A 19,596-nucleotide genomic window follows, 5' to 3' on the forward strand; every position below is an offset into this window, starting at 1 on the left:
AGTAGCTGGCCATCAGTTCTTATGGCCACATGCGGCTAAAACTCTGTTTTCTAACCAGGATGTGTAATCTCTTGACAAGCCATGAACAATTTTCCATGTTGTCTGGAGAATAAGTTTCATGTGTCATTGTTTGCAAATCGTAAAGTCAGTCATTTTAATTCTGCATCAAGCAGAGGCTGTCATATCTGCATGCTTTCGGAGCTCTCAAGAATGAACAGCTTTGTTGGATCGCATGATTGTAATTATTTGCTCATTAACAGCACATTTACATTATCCAAACACAGGTGCTGGAACATGAGTGAGTTCTCCTTGACTCAAAGCATCTATCTCAAACTTAGAACATACAGCAGTTTTCAATTGATTATATTCCTTTAACAACTGATAGTCTCTTGGCCTTCTCAACGTCTTTGGGTGTGATTTAGCTATGTGTAAATAAAAATTGATTCATTTGATTTGCGATGTCAAATCACTAAACCCTGCGCACACCCATCTGACCCCACCCAATCTGAGCGAGTGCTACTACTACAGAATGAAAACACATGCGGTTATTTATTTTAGTGACTACACGTGAATGTACAGAAATGTTCCAAGCCATCTAAGTCCACTAGATCCATTTTAAATTTTACACTCTGGGCCTCTAAGTGTTAGTGTCTGTCCACCCCACCACCAGCACCGTCACAACACATCAAACATCCATATTATGTGCAAGTAGTGTGTTTATGTGGTGTCTCATGGGTGTCTAGATTACAGCTGAGAGGAGATGATTACATCATGCTGCACAAAATACACCTTGACATTGAATAGCAAGGCATCAGGTTAGTACATGCTTGGATAGTTTGAATCCCTAATCATGATCCCCTATGAGTGGCTGCATTCGTTTTGTGAGTGTACAGAATTGAAATTCTAACCCAGAACATGTTGGGCACAAATCCTCTAAGTATAAGTCGCATTTGCAGAGAAGCCTGCAGAAAAGACAGCACAGCACTGACGTCTTAGGTCATTTTTGAGAAGTTTTATTAAAAAGTAGACAGGTCCTACATTTCAATGTGTGGGGTACAGGCTACATATAGATAATAATAATAATTATAATAATAATAGTAAACCAGACATGTACAACAAAACTAAAATGTTTGTTTATAAATATTTTTTTTTTTTTCAAAGTTGAATTCACCTACCGACTTACTGACACAATAACAAAAAATTAAAACAAGCGGCAGAAACGGCTGACAGCCCACTGGACATGTACTGAAGAATGAACGTCTGAATGATGCACAAGTCAGTGTCCTGCACTGAAGAAAAACACGGCTGCTTGCACCAAACTTTCACATCTCAAAGTGCCGCAAATACATAAGCAACAACCCGAGGCGCGTCTCAACCTGGGTGTGTGTGTGTGAGAACCACAAAAAGGTTTACAGCGTCGATGAGCCCTTTCACCATCCAGCAACCATGGAGGAAGGTGACGCTCTGATCAGGGCAAAACAAAACAAAAAGTACTGATGCAACAGTTTAAAAATACTTGACGTGTTGATTCCTGGATGTAGACGTGGACATACATAAATATTTCTCACTTAAATGTGTATCTCTTCTGCACACTATTACACATGTGAGATTAGTAATACTGGTGCATCGCTGTTGGACGCTGCAGTACAGCTGTTCAAGGTGGACAGAGTTATTTAAGGCTTTGTGTCCCTCAAAAAAGGCACAAGTTAAATTTGAGTCATAATAAAGTGGCCACAGAAATAAACAAAGGACATTTAACCTCTGCTGTGTTGAACAGTACCATGATAAAAGTTTAGAAGACATGTCTTTGGTGTTGTAACTCACAGAAAGGTTCAAATCAATGAATAAGTTGAAATTATTGCCATTAATGCATAATTTGCATGAGCCCTTTGCACCAGCTAGTCAAGCAATTCAAACAAAAGCAAAAAAAAATAAAACAACATACAAAAACAAAACAGAAATGTGTAAAACGTCAGCATTGTGAAGCATTTTGGCAAAATGACCTGAGCAGCAAACCAGAGGGCCATCGGTTAGTCACTGCTGTCCCTGAACATGCCATGCTGAACAACCCTGATAAGAGCACCAGAGGTTTATGAAGAAATGACTTTATCGGAAAATACCAGGTAATTTTTCATGGCGGATGTATACACAGATGACCAGCAGGGTGACAATGTGGCATCCCGGAACTTTGTGCAGCATCTCTCATCATCACATCCCACAAATTACAAAGTAGAGTGACGAGAACTTTGTTTTACTTTGTGGATGTCATAAAATGTTCAATGAATTACAGTCATTGTGTGTCTTGTAGTGAAAAGCGGTGACAAAAACATTCCGCCTGAATGAAGTTATGCTATTTTTGTTTTAAAGCCATTTGCAATTATTTCAAGGCTTCTGACTTGCGACCATCAACGTACAGTTTGTATCGCTACTTCCTGACAGCCACGTTATTGGATGTTGATGTTACTACTTATTTTGAATAACTGATTTACAGAGGTTGCAAAAACATGTGTGCCCAGGTCATTACACAGTTCTGGGGTTAAAATGCAATTTATGCCCCCTGTGCTTTTAAGGCCGGGAAGCAGGCGTTCAGGTGAAACGGAGCAAAAACACACAAAATCTCTAAAGCTCAGTACAAGTTACAACTAGATCAAAAGATATCCATGTCAGGCATGCGCCAAAAACCTGTGTGACACAACACCAACGGGAAAAAAATGTGTGATTTACTGATCTGTCACTGTGAGTCAGGTTCCAGGCTGTTAACAAATAAATCTGCATTTGAACCTGTACGTTTTATGCCACGTTCAAATCGTGAGAATCAACAAGGCAATCTATGATTTAAAAAAAAGTCCCTTAAAATGGAAATGCAGAAGTTTGAAAAAGTCACACCACTTTTCTGTAAACCAAAACTATTTCAAATAAATCTCATATCAGGCTGAAAGACAGGTGTTAACTATGCTGCTGCAATACATGTTTAACACAAGGCCGAGAGCTCAGCCATACAGGGACAAATGTGCAAAATAAATATGAAAAGAAATATAGCTGCACAGGAGGCGTTGAGTCCAGAGAGACATACGTTAGTTTTCCTGAGAAGAAATTTAAAACTGATGTGTGTATCAAAAAAATTGAGTAAAACAGAGCCAGAGTGAAGGATGTCTTCATCCCTTAACAGAAAAATGTCTCTGTTCCATTAGCTCCTCTTCATTGTCAAGAAAAATAATATATATGGATAAGATTGATTCTCCATAGGTTAAAAAGACAACAACAAAACAACTTAAAACCTCACACATTACTACAGCCGAAAAAATCCATTCCAATGTGTCGAGGGTAGCCTTCCAAAGAGTTCATACCAACTGGATCAAACTTCCAATAATGCCGCCCTCGGATAAAGTGAGCATAGCCTGAAAAACAGAAAGACAGACCAAAAAATAATCAGTTGTGGGCTGTAGAAGAGCCTATTATCAACAAAAACCAATACCTGACAAGTGTGAAGTAGAATTTGCATAATTGTTTCTTAAATAATCAAGTCATTTGCACAGCCAAAATGAAAGCGGAAGGATCTACAACCCTGTCAAGCATGTGTGTAGTTTCAAGTTCCTGGACTGTCGTACCATAAACGTCCCTGAAAGCAGCATCAACATCTTCAGGGATGCCACTCCAGTCCTGCATGCTACGCGGGTAGATAGACTCCACGCGGTTCTCCATGGGGCTAAACCTCCAGTAGCTGCCAGACTTGAAGAAGTAGGTGTTATAAGAGGGGTCCTGGCCCCAGCGAAGAGCCGCCTGGATTCCAGACACTGAAAGGCCCAATGTCCGGATGGACTCTGGCCCTCGGATCGGCCTCTCTGCGTCAAACACCCAGTAGTTCTCACCTGCAGAAAGAGCCAATAGGGGGGGGAAGAAAGCTGTCATGTCAGATGTAATGTTTCAATGGGATAGTTCTTGGATCAATCTGGGACACTGAAAATACAGAAAATGACTGGCACAATGTTCTTGCAATCACTTTTCTTCACTACTAGAGGAATCGGGCTTAGAATTGATATTACCAGTACAATTGGCAGACATCAACCACAACAATAAAAATAATGATAATGCAGAACTTAACCATTGTGTCAAAAACAAGATCAGACAATCAGTACATTTAAACTCTACACTGCTTTTCTGTTTCTCTGTTTTCAAGTTAGTGCAAAGCATGACAGCATTTGGAAGGCCAGCAGCAGCAAGTAGTGTAGGAATGGTTGGGATAAAGCCTACTGCAGCTGTTAGCTATTGCCACATCTAATGAAAGTGACGACCGCGTTTCAGCTCTGCAACTCCATGTTGATAACATTTTGCATCTGTTTAAGCTTGCCTGACGGCACATGACACCTCACGATCTCGTGCTTGCGAGAAACCATATACCACATATCAGCAGCTGCTGTCCCCACTGCTCACCTTGAAAGAACCAAATATTCCCTGACTTGTCTTCAAAGGCGGCATCCACGTTGTCGGGAATCCCCCTCCAGTGGCGGGATGCCAGCGCCGGGTAGCCACTCTCCAAATGCCCGTCTCGGATCCTCCAAACAAAGCCTGACTTGAAGAAGAAGAGCTCTCCCCGGATCATGGACACAGCATCGAAGTCTGTCTGGCAAGCATCAGGCTGTAAGCAAGACACGATGTTTAAAAACATACACTAGAGCTTATTTTGGTTTTTGATTGACATATTATTATCATTATTATTATTATTTATTTATTTATTTTTTGTTTTGTTTTTGTTTTTTAGAAAAATGCAGTTTAATAGTTGTGTTAACTGTGAAAACAAAGAAAGTAAAAGATTTTCTGCAACTTTCATCTGAGAGTCTGGAACACATTATTGTAATGAGGAAACAGGAATTTTTGTATATTTTTTTCTGCTTTGGTTTATTTTGCACTAAAATAGATATTGGTGGAGTAGTATAGTGTAGCAGCAGCAGTAGTAGTAGTAGTAGTAGTAGTAATAGTACTAGTTAACAATGTATTGGTAGAATTTACCAAAAACATAAGTGGAGTTCAAATAATGTTGAATGACTTTTTAAGGTTTTTTTTCTGCCTGAATTGATTGGAGATGTTTCAAAACAAGGGATCACTTCCCTTTTGGTTGAGTTTGACTGGACACGTGGAAACAGTAATCACTCTCTGGTGTAGAAGGAATCAACAAGGCCGAGATCGTGATGGTGTAAAAGAGGTGGTCTTGGCTTGTTTCTGTCCCACCCTTGGAATGGCAGAGCATTCATGCACTGCACCCTTTCATGCTTCTTTTCACAATTTTATAAGACTAGTTAGTCTTTGAGTCAAAATATGGTCTGTCAAAATGTCAACAAGGCATTTCGTCTTTTGGCTGCACTGTGTCAACCCGCTTCTTACTTTTGTTGCGATGTGTCATGACACTTGGCACGCAATTGCCACATGGCAAAGGGTGCCGGTGATATAATAGTGTAAGGAGAGCCAGCAAGTGTGTGTGCTTTGGCCCGTTTTTCAATGATAGTAGTGGGAGCACGAAATGATCCAGTGAAAATACCTAAACAGAGTCGTCCAAAAGAAGTGTGAAAGGTACAAAACCAAGAATGAGGATCACCCTCTGTTTAACCTTAACCAAAGTAGAACAGGCTTTGGGGTATGGATTCAGTGTTGCCAAGAGATGCCTAAGGGAAGTCTGAAAATCTGCCCCCCATGCATTAATTGCATTTATTTTTTTTCATGGGAATGGGTGCAGTGGGATACGAACCGCCGCCGCATTAGCGTGACTCACATTTGTGACAATCTCGTTTGTCTCCGGTGGTGGAGGCGGCGGAGGCGGTGGCGCCGTTGGGGGCAGAAGTTGCGGGTTAACACCATACAGGTACTGGATGCCTCGCTTGTCATCTTCGCTCAGTCTCAGTGGGTAGGAGAACGTGTAGTAGGCTGACATTATGGCTCCTGGCTCGCGAGAGTGCTGCAGGCCAAGGACGTGCCCGAACTCATGGGCAGCGACCTGGAGGAGGTCTGTGCCTGCAAGGTTGGTGATGTTGCAAAACCGCAGATGATTCAGAAATTGCCCAGGGCCAATTGTATTGACCTAGTTACAGCCGATAAAGACAGCAAATAGACGTCAGAAAGGGCCTGCTCGCTGTTGTGTTTTCAGTTCAGGGGGAAATAAAGCACTTGCGTGCTGTAAACTAACAGCTGCTCAACCAAACACCCACCCATGTGGTTTCCGAGGGTCCATGACTCATCATAGTCAAAGTGAATGTCTCCTTGACGGTGTGTTTTGGGGAAGAAGGCATGAGCGAGGATTCCACCAGGGCCATCAAAGGGAAGGTTGTCTCCGTGCCAGTACCTGGAGTTTTCAGACACAGAAAAGAATGTTTACAACAGGTTTAAAACTTTGGAAATCTGATTTGTAACCAGCACCAGGATTGAATTTTACATGGTGCTTGTCTTGTCTGGCCAACCCAACCAAATACAAAGATCCTTTTTATTTCGTTTTTTTTTTTTTTTAGCTCCTGGAATTAGTTGTTGATTTGTTCCTTGTTTTATCAAAAAGAACAATCTTAAAGGTTATTACTGAGGAACTTGCATCGTCATGTTGAAAAATAGTTGCATCTGGGGAAGTAGTGGGTCCATGAAACTGATCACTTTATTGACCTCCCCCTTACCTTGTGAAGTCAATGCGGATGTCAGCTTTGCCATTGTGGACCTCAGTGAAAGTTAGTGGGGTGACGTCGCTCCAGATCTTCAGGGCTTCCCGGAAGATGCGCCGAACCTTTTCCTCGCCCATCTGCCAGGGAAACCGCACAATCCTGCAGATGTCCAACACAGGTGTTACGGACAGATCTGCTCATTCAGGATGTACGTACAGAGACCACCTGCATTGCATGTACCACCCCCCACCATCCCTCAAATCGGCTATCTGCAGTCATCTCATCAGCAGCGAGGGGTGCTCTCTGTGATGCCCTTAGGCCTTCCAACAAAGCACCACGTGATCTTTCCTCTTTGATCAAGCCACCCAGTGTGATTAAGTGGAAAAACGGTGCGGGGAAATTACACCTTATCTCCTCGACAGGACACAAAGCATTTGAGAAATTATATAGCATGTGGAAGTGCAATTGTCCGCTTGAAATGAGGCAGAGGCCCACAGTAGAATGAGCAGAAATACATGATTCATTCTGGAGAGAATCCAGGAAAACCCACAGGGCAGATGTGTATTTCTTTTTTTTTTCTTTTTTTTTAGGAGGCCATAAGTTTAGCGCTGAGATGAAAGGAACTTCTTTTTTGGCAACACAAAGCTGGCTTTGTGACAAGAAAAGGTTAATAAAAACCCAATGTGGAAGTGGAGAGTTTGAAAGTAACAGTTGCAACTGCTTAGTTTCAAGTTTCCTTTGTTGTCATTCAGGCGCTGCAACTGGGTCAAGATGCCAAAAAAACAAATACTACTACTATTACTACTATTACTACTACTACTACTACTACCACTAGTACTGCTAATAATGATAATAATAATAATAATAATAATAATAATAATAATAATAATAATAATAAAGAAGAAGAAGAAGAAGAAGAATGAAATACTCAACAATCTTTTGCATTGTGCTTAAAAACTTTAGCAAAGAAAATCATGTTGATAACTCTAGACCAAGCAACACCAAACAGAAAACAGTTTCCACTTGACCTCTTCTCTTAATCTGAACTGTCACTGTGCAAACACTGAAGGAAGGTGCAAAAGGATTTTTTTCAGAGGTGCAAATATTTGCAGTATGTTCACATCGGTTGACTTCACTTGGTGTGCAGTTCACATACGTCAGGTGGAACTTTGTGTTTTCTACATAAATGACCTCTTGATTAAGTCTCTTTTTCTGGTTTGTAAAGGGGCCAATTTAACAAAGCGCAATTTTGCCCTAAGTTTACACTCAAGTGCATCACCCCGTGTCACTAGAGCCTGACAAAAACTGAAAGCACAGTGCCCATTGAAAAAGAAAAGTGGAAAACAAATGACAGGGGTAAATTAAAGTGGATAAAAGATGGGAAATTTGTCTGAGGGTGACTCATCAGACCCACAACGTGGTGCAATGTTTGAGTAATTGCTGCTGGCTCTAATTAAGCATAGCACAGCCATTATCCCACGCTCGTCTGTCAACAGACTCTGACCCTTTCCGAGCTCCTACAGATGATTTCACACTTAAATGGAAATGATTCATATTTTTAATACCTAAAACAAGTGTGAATAGTAACACACTGAGATGAGAAAAAATGTGGGCTTGTCCTGGGAGCAAATCAGTGAAGTCAATCCGTTCCGTTGACAAAAACAATAATAATGATGATAAAAAAAAAAAAAAAGTGACTTTCTGGGCTTTCTTGGAGGTTTGTTACCAAACACTCTCAGCTGGCCTGGCGTGACTGCAAGTGATCTGCGAAAACTTGCCCCACAAGCTCAAATATGCTGCTTTATCGAAATGAAAGAAAAAAAAGAAAAGAAAATGGCCTTAAGCATATTGCGATGATAAATGCTTGAGCAACTTGAAGTATATTTAGTGTAATTTTGACCATCTGGAAGTGGAGATCTCCTTGTCTAAGTCCTGGTAAAAGTGTTTTTGGATGACACTTGAAGCAAATTTATTGGCCCGATCCTGCAGTACGTAATTAGTCCCGGGCTGGTACTGATATTTAAGGAACCCCGCCAGATCCCCTTGAGCCCCCCTTTGCTTTTTCCCAGTTCCTAAAAGAGTTTTGTGTCAAACAATGAGCACAATGAAAGGAGACCCCAGGAGACACAGACAGAGAGGCTTCAGCCAGCAGAAGACGGCCAGACGGTCGATGGTGCCAAGGCTGCAGATGAAAGAAAGCCAGCACCCATTTTGTCAGAATTTCAAGACTTAATTTCCTCAGAACTATTATAGTCGTCCCCCCATCCGACATATTTCTTCCCTCGGGTCATCATTCAGTGTGTCTAAACTCTTAAAGGTCCTCCTGTAGCGCTCAGCAGAGTCTCCATATTCTGCACACTGGGGTTTTGGTTACCTACTCTAGGAAATGTATATATATTTTTTTTTTATGTCTATTCACTGTGTAGAAGACAGTGTTGGGTAGCATTACACTTGAAAGTAATTTGTTTCAGGCACAACGTTATGTTACAATGTCACATTGGAAAATAAAAGACTTGCATTACTTCAAAGTAACCCCTTTGCCCTAACCTACATACATTACTACCTACTTATAAATTCAAAATGAATAAATTATGCTAGCAATTACACATGTGTAGGCTTTTTGAAGAAAGTAACTCAATAAATGGATACTTTGTATATTAATATGTTTTTGTTTATGTTATGTTGATGGTTCTGGTTTTTGACCCAACCATGGGCCTTTGTAGTAAATGCATACAAAAAAGTGGGCTGATTTACTGTTGCAGGAAATGTATTTATTATTTATTAAGAACTTGTATTTGCTCCCTGCATTTAAACAAAAATAATACCAAAAATAATTGTACAACCCACTTTTAAGCCAGTCTATTGAACTTTTTCCCAGCTCCTCACTGTCATACCTGTAGGTGAGGTCCGTCTTGTCCAGACGTCCTCCATACAGCACGAAGCGCCTATGGCGGTGTCTCTCCTGATAGTGCACCTCCTTCTGGGCGGGAAAGTCCGGTACGCCGCATCGAGGTCGGTTCCAGGTGTGCGAGGTGTTGGTCGTCAAACGCATCTCCTTCACTAAATCCTGGGCGTTAGGGACTTTTCTGCTCTTCTTCAGGTCAAGGGACTTTTCTGAGATCTGAAACACATGGTTATTTATTAAGTCCTAGGAAGACACATGAAATAATGTTTATTCTGCCCTGTATATATCTGATTAACAAATGGTTATCCATCTTTTTGACGACCAACAACTCAGTGAGGCAAAACGTGGGGAAAAAACAAAGATGAAAGTGAATGAGAGGAGAGACGGTGACATAGCAAGAAGGAACAAAGAGGAAAAACTAAGCCACTGTTTGGTGTCTCAACCCTGTTTGGGTATGAATGAACCCGATTTGGACACAACACTAATTAGGTCACTGGGCCACACGGTTTGGCCCAGTGAAAGAGACAGTCGGTCCCAGGGTGTTTCCGTCTTCCTTCATATCCTCCAAGAGGAAATGGCTTTGCTCATTTCTACCCAGCAAATTAGAGGCTTGCGTCGTCCCAGTCCGAACCTCCCCGTCTGACTCAGCCCTCCGATGAAACACCTCTGTGCGGTTACAGGAAAGTTCTGGGTGTTCTCCCCCTATCAACCAAATGATGTGCACTTCCTTTTCCTGCTGCCACTGCTCGGAAATCTTTCTGGGAAAAGACGTTATCGACGTATCGTGTTGAGATTGAGCCAATCAGCAGTTCTTATGAGTGCTCCCTCCAGCTTTCTTCGGGCAGTTTTTCGACTTATTTGTTGTTGGTACACATTTCCATACAATAATTATCCCAATGAATTACACACCCCAAAACACAAATGCCTCCAGAATCATCACAGACAGACACTGTTTTTTGGGGTTGTTTTTTTTTTTAAATTCATTTTGCATGTGTCTGAGGTTGTTTTTAGATTCCAAGATGGGAGTGGCTTCCTACCTCCTGCACACCTGGCCTATCACCTCACCTGTTGTTAATCATTAATTAGTCATCAGTGCTACTTGACAGAGAACCTTCACGTGCACTCCCTGTTTCCACCTGCTGATTGTTCCAAGTCCACAGGTTTTTTTTTTTATTAGAAAACATTCACAAATAACTACATCCACACAAAACTCATGCCTATCATGTCATGTCCCGCCTTACAAAATGCATATTGCATTACAAAAAAAAAAAAAAAAAAAAATCAAATTACATCAACATCTAACAACTTTATCTCAGCGAACTGGTGTTTGTCTTTGTGTGGAAAGCGGCCGCCTCACTTCGCTCTGCATGGCTTAAAACCATTTGCTTTGTACTGTAGGTTAAGGGGAACAAAACCCAGCAGGATTCGAGGAATGTGCTCCTGACTGCAGAAATGCACTGACTGATGGCTTCAGGATCACAGAGCAAACAGCGTGCCACTTCTTTCAGCCACTGACGCCCCCACGATCCTGAGCTACTCTTTGTTAGTGTGGAACACTGCTGCTTGTTTTGCTGCGCAAACATCTTGCTTGCGTTAGAGGGAGAGAGAGAAAACTGATGACTGCTGTTGTTCTGCCTGTTTATGCTCTTTTACCTGCAAGGTTTTGTGGGATGAGTCATATCTGAGGTTGGTCTCTGCTCCAGCTCACAATGAAGAAAAAAAAGAACTCAGATAAACAACAAAAGCCTTATCAAAGCGGGACTGCAGCAAGTCGCACAAGGAAACTTTGCCACCGACTGAAAAAAATAACCTCCATTGAAATCAGCCACTGTGGGTTTGTCTGTTTTACAAGGACTCACCCTGGGGAGCACTGGATGAGGCTTTACAGGCCCGCAGCCAGCAGCCAGGGCACCAGGTTCATGTTCTGTTTGTGCGTGCATGTATATATGAATCGGAATGACCTCGGAAAGAAGTTTACGACGCAGAGGGAACATTTCTGTACACAGATCTCAAACTTTGTTTGTCGTTTAAAGTCAAGCATGGACCGAGAAACCCTGTGCTTCGTTTTGTTGCACTAGCCGGCAAACGCGGATGTAAACAAAAGCGATATGCCTGCACGTCTCTCCATCAGTCATATTTCAGTGCGGCTCTTTCTGCATGATGACGCGCTGTGTTTAACTTCATAATTTGAGCATTGTGGTGGCTGCTGTCAAATGCCGAGCGCTGACGAGAGACGGGAAGCAATCTGTTTCAAGCTGTTTCAAGTTTTATCGCCAGTTTGCCCTGGAGCGATTTTAAAGGTGTTAAGAATTCAGATGTAGGCCGTAAGGAGAAGAGGCAGTTATGGCAGAGTGGAACGTTTGTAATATTGTGTTGGATATTCACACTAGAAGCACTAAAGAGATGAACAGGCAACCTGGTCAGATGTATGCACTGAACAAAAAACCCACATTGTTGTAAGCAATGGTTAGCCCTAAGCTAATGTTAGCATGAACAAGTTGCCAATTCCAATTTGGGATGGATTGGGCATTTCCTGATCATCTTGTTCTATTTGGTAAAAAAAAAAATGAACACCAAAAAGGTTTGTTTCGTACTTTGATCAATTCAAGCGTTGCAAAAAATAACCTCATGCACGTCCTGCCCTCAGTCTGCACTGCAGCGTCACAGGGGAGGGACGTCATGTACAAACAAGCTATTGATGCATTCATGCATTTTTGCACTTTGGCGTGAGGTTGGCCTGTAATTCACTTCCTTTTTGGAATCCCAGTTTTCATCCCCTTATTCAGAACATGCATCACCTCATGCATCATGAGAACAGTGCAGAAACACAACCAAATTTCCCCTAAAGAAACTAAAATTACACAACAATCCTGAACGCATGGCATTCAGTGGATCTGGTCTCCTGCTTGATTTACTGATAATTTCAGGAGGTTGTTCCCCGGTCGGGACAGTATCAGGGTTTTTGAATCAACAGGTCACAAGCCGACCTCTGTCCCCACTCCAGACAGTTTAGACTGAACCTGGATCAGTGTTGGAGGGGCTGATCCCAATCTCCCCCGGCAAAGTGAAGGGAGTGTCGCCTTTCAGGCTTGTAAAACCTTGGCTAATTCTAAGTGGCGAGCGTGCTGCTGGAGCCGCCCCTTTCAGTTCAAAGTGGAGGGCATGAGGGAGTAAAGCCAACACACGCTGACTGTGTGTGTGTGTCTGTGTGTCAAATGGATTGTTTGACCTGCCTGACCTCACAGTAAAACCCTAAAGGCTCCTGATTCCTAACAGGTTTTTCATCAAGCTTCAAGGTCAAATCCTAACAGGAACATTGGCTCCATTCAGAGTCTGCAGCATTTTCAGCTTTTATCGATAAACATCAGCGTATCTTATTTTCACTTCTTTGAACGCCGCTTTCACCCCGTCTTTCAAATTAACACTCCACCAGGGTACAATTAATTGACTGTCGCTTAAATTTCACGTAGGTTTAAAGCAACATAAAGGATGAATCATCTAAAAAATGAAATCTTTACTCATTTCCCACAGTAATACAATCCTCTTTTACCTCTTTTTATCTGAGGTTTACGAGACATTTGAGGCGTAACGTCCTGTGAAACCCGCTTCTGAGGGGCACTAAAAATACTTGCGATCCGTCGGTGTTTTCCAGGTGACTGAAGCGCTGAGGCAGAAGTTTTTGCAGCCACGTGTTGATGTGTAATTTGTGTGCAGACAATGTCAGACGGAGGAGGCAGAAAAGGAGCAGCCTCGGGCCGTTTAGACACTTTCTGCTGACAGCGCGGAAAAACAAAACAAGGTCCCCCCCCAAAAAAAAACGAAGGTGATGAGGCACCAAGAGTTGTCAGGTCGGGAATCATGGGAGTTAATGTGCTGCTGCTGCTGGTGATGGTGCTGTTGCTGCTCGACTGGTAAGGGGGGTGGTGGCGGCGGGGGAGGGGGGGGGGTCCATTACAAGTTCGGACATATCTGGCGTTTAGTTACAGCGATGACAAGATGTGCGGTTGCGAGAGAAGTGACAGCGGTATTCAGACGCAGCGCAGAGTAAAACAAGTCTGCACTGGAGGCCGTCTGGGGAGCAGTGCAACAACAAACCCACCTCCCCGTCGCACCGTCAGCCCCGCCAGGTCGCCGCTCGCTCTGGTTTTTGACGCGGCCCACGACCCTGCAGGAAGCCAAGCAGAAGGAAACCCCTGACCTGCTCCGACTTCCAGGCTCCTTTCAAGCTGCCGGAGAGACTCAGAGGAAAAATATACGCCAACGTGTTTACTCGGCGGCCTGCTGTGCCGAGCGTCCGCCTCTGCTGAGTTTGTGAGCGACACTCACGTTTTAAATACCCGGCACAACAGCAGAGAGAGGGAAGAAGCCCCAGAGTCGGTTGGATTCACTTTTTTTTTTTTTTTTGGTGCCGCAAGTTCTTACATGTTTAACTCGGTTAGTAGACTTTTCACCCGGTGAAGCGTTACCAAAAGCTCTGTTGGTCGTTCACATCATTTCGTAGTTTTCTCCTTTAGTCTGTTCAACTTTGGTGCTTACGTCACTTTTACTGGGAAAACATGGGCCATCCAGTCACATACCAGCCCCCTCCACCAGAACACAGTTTCTGCCTACGGCCCTGGCAACTGCCCCAGACTTCCTATTGGTTGCTGAGTGAGCCACGTGGTGCTGCCGTGTTTGGTAACATCCTTCCTGAAGCCAGAAAAGCCATCAAGACTGTTTGTTGAACATCCGCTTCTCACCGCCAACTTGCACTGATACAGTGAAACGGTGAAAAGGGAGATTTGGATTTTTTTATCGCCTGCTGCCTTGTTGACATTATGGCCTAAAAATCAGAGGCGTTCCGGCTGCAGGAGTTGATGTAATCCGTCGCATATCTCGTCCGATCTTACAACAAACACAAAACTCTTCTGCCCGTCAGACTGTGGGCTCCCATGAGCCGCTGTCTGCACGACAACTTGGCCCAGATTGACTTTCTAATCGCAATTAATGCTTGATGGCAGCAAATGTCAGCATTTTAGAAGCGTGATGCTACAGGGGACAACATATTGTTGTCTGCGCATTTTTATCATTATCATTCAGGTAAAAAAAAAAAAAGAAACTTTTTTCAGTGCATTTCTACAGGTTGTGATGGCATCACTTGAGTGTAATGCAATGCGTGCAGGTGTGTTTCGACTTTCTAAGGTCCACACCCCAGATAGTGATTACCTGCCTTCTGGCCGCCTTTCAAAAGGGATGCAAACTGTGAACTTGGTTGGCCTTCGAGCTGAGGTTCAACAGTGTGTCCTCCAGAGTCTAACTTGAAAGGCACTGACTGGATATTAATTAAGGACATGATTTTGTTTGATGAGTTGATCAAACAAGAGAGTTTCATCCTGATGGCTTTACCCAGAGTTGAGCCTCCACTGTGGGGGTTCCTTAAGTGCTTTAGGATGTTGATGATCAGGAATACTTACATTGCCTTAAAAATGACTTTTTCCCCAAATTGATGTACAATCTGCACAGCCGTCATGGTCCACTGACGCATGGGTTTGCGGTGCGACAGCTCGGCGCCTCAACCCGAACAATAAAAAACAAAAAAATCACAGTCGCTTTGTGTTTGAAATTCCAAAACAATCAGACTCTGTGGACATTTCTTTTCGGACCCTGATACAGGCTCTGCTGCTTTGTCGGCATCAGTCACCCGACTTGATTTCAGTCTGGCCGTTTTGCTCAAATAAAAGGCATAGTTGGGCATAAAACCAGGAACAAGCACCATCCTGCCAAATTGGAACCATCCAGGCTCCAGAGTTGCCCTCACTGGAAGGCTTAACGTCGGGCTCATTCACTTATCAGAAGGACTAATGAACTTTTGTTTAACTGTGTACCCCCCTCCCACCTACCCACCACTCGCACCCCAACTGTTGTATCTTGTTGTCCACTCACAACCCACCACAGCTGTGACCTAGATCTGTGCGATGGGAACCCGGACTATACTCTCACGCTTCCTCGACCAATCATTTTGCGCCTAGACATGGGCACGCTGGAGCAAAAGCAGAGATGAAAACCCAGGGAACTCTGGCTTTTTCCTTTTTTTTTTCTTTTTTATTGACAAAAGCGTCATCTAAACGGTGTCTCTGCGGCTGGCCCCTCCTCATCAACCCTGAGAGAAAACAGGCACTTTTTGTGAGTGCCGTTGCCCTGAATGCCACAGACACTGAGGCCTGTCTCGGCTTGCGTGATCACTCACTCTTATGTCAACAATTCAGAAACAAATTGAGAAAACTGCAGATTAGGCACTCCGGTGAAATGACCAGCAGACATAACAAAGCCGTAGCCGCAGGTGCAGCATAGCTCAGATTGTGTGGCTGCGAAAGGGAAAAACTCGACTTGAGTTGTCGTTCAGTTGTGAGGCTGCCTTGCAAAGAAGACACATGGAATTCCAATTAGGCAAATATTACAAGGATGCAGAGAAAGTGTTGATCTGGTAACTTTCCGCAACTGTCGCTTCCTGTGCCAATCAGCACCACAGTCCTGCAGGTATGAAAACATCTGAATTTCCTCCTCCATCTTATAGATCCACGGTCAATTTTTGAAATTTTCTCTGACAAGTGGATGATTAAGACTAACTAATGAACTAACTACCAGCAGACATAGCTAAATGTCTAATTTAGCAAACATTGAAACAAACAAAAAGAAATTGCACTGATGGGTGATAAATAACCCATCAGTCAGTGAACCCCCTACTGGTTAGGGCCTGTCGCTGCAAGGCAACGGCAATAATTAACTTTCTTTCACAAAACTTCAATTCTATGATTTCAGGGATTGCTTACAATTGGGCAATTTTCAATTATTCTTGTAGGTCAGCTGGAATTGACATTCATGAAACATCTATTAAGATAAAGGTCATTGTTCACGCCAGCTTAATGTTCACTAAGTCACTTTGTCACAATTCTGTTTGTTCGGCCCGCTGATTGGTGCGCAGATGGGCTGCAATGCGCACTGCATGGCCAGTAGTTGTTAAACACGAAACAACATCAAGACAGACGTGCATGCCTCTGTACAAAGTCCCAATGAATAATTGCTTTAGGTACAAAAGCGAAACGATTATCATCTGCAAAATGTAAAACAAACAAAGAAAAAAAAAAAGGAACCTCAGCCGCAGGGAGGGAGGGTGCAGGGGGAGCGGACATGTGACATAAAACCATCAATTACTAAGTGTGATTGTCGTAAGTTTAGAAAGTGAAGACAATGTAAGTTGAGTAGATAACTATCAGAAAGCGGCGCATTCACAGCAGTGAAGGCCCTTTGACAACTCTGGCAGGGCTGAACTAAGTGAGGTGTGACAGGCAGACCTGCATGCACAATAAATCACAAAATACTAAAAAAAAACAAAAAACAAACAAACAAAAAACAATGTCTCAGCAGCTTCCTTCTCACATTAGCATCATCATCCCACACCAAAGACAGAAAAATGTGGCGTGCACATGCGTCATAAATTCACCATCTGTCATCGCACTCGACAAGCACCAAGCTAATAAATTGAGGCTTGTGTCAAATAAAATTTTCTTTTACAAAAGAGGCTCTCTGTCATTTCAGGTAGCTCGTGTCTGTCTAACTTTTCAGATGGGTCTGATTTCTAAAATAAAATCCAGCTGACACTTTTTTATCTTTACTTCTGGGCTGTTCACGTCTTTGTAACCAGAAATCCAAGAGGAAAGTTGAAGATTAACTCACTTTAAAATATATTGATGTAAAGTTTGTAAATGACAAAAAAAAACAACAACTAAAAAATAGCTTTGTAACTTGATTATCAATAATGCAAGAACAACAAAGGTCGTATAGAACATAAAAGTACCATCACCAGGGTTGGACTATAGGGAGAAGATAAGATCATTCTCTGACAAGATGTTTGGGGTGAGACTGGCGTTTGTGTGCATCCACGTTGCGGCTGGGGTCAGTGTGACTAGCCGACTGAAACTTCCTCAGAAAACATACCAGATTTTATTTAATTTTATGAACCCATACAAAAACACTTGTTTCCCCTCCACAAGGATGCCTCAAGTATTTACAACATTCTGCGTCCAAGCCATTTGTTTTGATAAATCATGTATTTTCCTGAGTGCCTACAAACAGGACATTCCTGTGCAGGAGCATGCCTGCTGCTTCTGGCTGAGTAAATAAAGGTTATAGACGGCGAAGCGCAAGTGGACGGACGGCACTGTGTTCTGGAATCCAAAACACTAGGATGAGGAAACGCTAAACAGCAGTGTGCATGTGGTCAGTCAGAGAAACCAGCAACAGAAAACCCCAAACCCACAAAACATACAAAAGAAGATTAAAGGCCCTACGTGTGAGATTTAGTGCCATCCAATGGCCAGAAACCATATTATAAAGAATGTTGATGTTGTTGTTGTTGTTTTTTTTTTTACTTAGTTCAATTGACATCCTCATTATTCCAGGTGTTACATGGAGAAAAAAAATTACAAAACTGAAAAGAATACGACCACCCCCCTTGCAAGTGGACCTGCTCTTTACATAATACATACATAAAAAATGTGCCTATAAACCAAATAAAACACAGCAGTTGCCAATTTTCACTTGATTTCTCAGTTTAAAAACATACAATATGTATTATTTCTGCGTTGTTTCGTGCCAGAAGCAGATACTTTTTGTTGTTGTTTGCGTCTCATCTCTTAAACACTGCACACATGGGCCTTTAAAAAAAAAATTCTATGTGGCAGAACTCACAGCGACGACAATGTTTGGGGGGGGGGGAGTGCGACTGACGCCATCATGACGGCTCCACATGGGGACCTCTGTCTTTTTATGGTGTTGTTGACAAAATGCCTTTAAGACCTATTATTATTGCTTCCTGGCCCACAGGGGAACTTTGAGCCCCGGGAGCAACAGCGCCACCACCGCTACCACCACCTCCACCCTGAGACACAAAGCCATCACACCTCCTGTCATCCTGTACGCATGCTGATGTGACGACATCAGGATTGATTATTTTTTGGTGGGGATGGAGGGCAGGGGGGTCATCGTGACTGCAGTGCTGAACAGGCAGAAGTTCAATGGAGATGGTAGTCATTTCTTGCCAAGTAAGAGCATCTGCCGGCCTAATTACAGTGATGGGGGGGGCGCTGTGCGTGCGTAAAATAGCCATTTTCTTAATTACAGGTTCTGTAGCACCGGTCCTGATGATTTCCAGAGGTTCGCGAGGAGGGGAGGGGTGGGGAAGGGGGATTAGAGGGGGCTTCACTTGAATAGTCGCGTCAATATTCACAAAAGTTGTGTGCGAATGTTTGCTTTGGGAGTGCTTTGAAGTGCTGCGTGTTGCGTCCACCTCGGTGCAAGTGCACCTCGACGGTGCGGTCAAAGTGGCCAAATTGTTGTAAGACGTAAAGAAACAAAATTGTTGAACAAAATAAAAATCTCTGTGCATGTGAGTGCAACAGGTGAAATCCATCGCATTCAAATGTCAACAAAGCTTGTGCAAATATCTGTATCTGTGTATGTATACATACAGTACATATACCTACATTTTGAAAACAGATATTGCAGATTTAAAACTCGAAGTGAACAGAAAACAAAAGCATGCTGTGACTCACCGGTGCCACTTTGTACCTGCTGCTTCGTCTCACCGGGAGGCAGAAGGCGTTTGGGAGGATCTGCAGCGCAAAGACGCAGCAGCACATGAGCAGGGAAGTCCGCATCCTCGGTGCGCACGCGGGACTGCAAGTGGAGGAGATGTGTGCCGCGCGGTGCTCACACGGCTGCAGCTCCCGGCGCGCGCTCCCCTTAAATACACTCTGATTTCTTTGTTCTCCTAAGGATTTTTTTCCTCCCTCTCCCTCCCTCTCTCTCTCACTCCCTCTCTCTCTCACTCTAGCTCTCTCTCTCCTCCGCATACACTCATTTTTGCAGCCCCAGGGCTGATAATACCACCCGCTCCCATGTGACTCTTAACCCTTGCTGCACCGAGCCGCTGCAGTGAGTCCACCTCTCACCTGATGTTTTTGATGCGAGGAAGACACACATTGCAGAAAGAGATAGTAGGAGGAAAAGATTCAGCAT

At 43.2% G+C, this 19,596-nt stretch overlaps 1 protein-coding gene across 1 annotated transcript; it reads right to left on the reverse strand.

Moving 5' to 3' along the window:
* Positions 1 to 997: 997 nt before the first annotated feature.
* mmp11a (matrix metallopeptidase 11a) lies at positions 998 to 19,364 on the reverse strand. The gene is made up of 8 exons (XM_076047083.1): positions 19,131 to 19,364; positions 9,530 to 9,756; positions 6,651 to 6,794; positions 6,198 to 6,331; positions 5,765 to 6,003; positions 4,432 to 4,636; positions 3,609 to 3,869; positions 998 to 3,398 (listed from the first exon to the last, which is right to left on the reverse strand). Exons 1-8 carry the CDS (start codon positions 19,233 to 19,235, stop codon positions 3,280 to 3,282), a joined length of 1,434 nt encoding a protein of 477 aa, XP_075903198.1. The 5' UTR covers positions 19,236 to 19,364; the 3' UTR covers positions 998 to 3,279.
* Positions 19,365 to 19,596: the final 232 nt, after the last annotated feature.

Source organism: Nelusetta ayraudi, unplaced genomic scaffold (genome assembly GCF_046127955.1).
Source record: "Nelusetta ayraudi isolate G7.1 ecotype Tasmania unplaced genomic scaffold, CSIRO-AGI_Nayr_v1 ptg000092l, whole genome shotgun sequence".
Classification (NCBI taxonomy): Eukaryota; Metazoa; Chordata; class Actinopteri; order Tetraodontiformes; family Monacanthidae; genus Nelusetta; species Nelusetta ayraudi.

What these genes read in the sequence shown, in the direction of transcription:
- mmp11a (XM_076047083.1), bottom strand. Translation starts at nt 19,235, where the DNA reads ATGCGGACTTCCCTGCTCATGTGCTGCTGCGTCTTTGCGCTGCAGATC. An exon ending in AAGACGGACCTCACCTACAG is followed by an intron (nt 6,795 to 9,529) that starts GTATGACAGTGA and finishes GGACATCTGCAG; the next exon opens with GATTGTGCGGTTTCCCTGGC. An exon ending in CAAACGAGATTGTCACAAAT is followed by an intron (nt 4,637 to 5,764) that starts GTGAGTCACGCT and finishes TCTTGCTTACAG; the next exon opens with CCTGATGCTTGCCAGACAGA.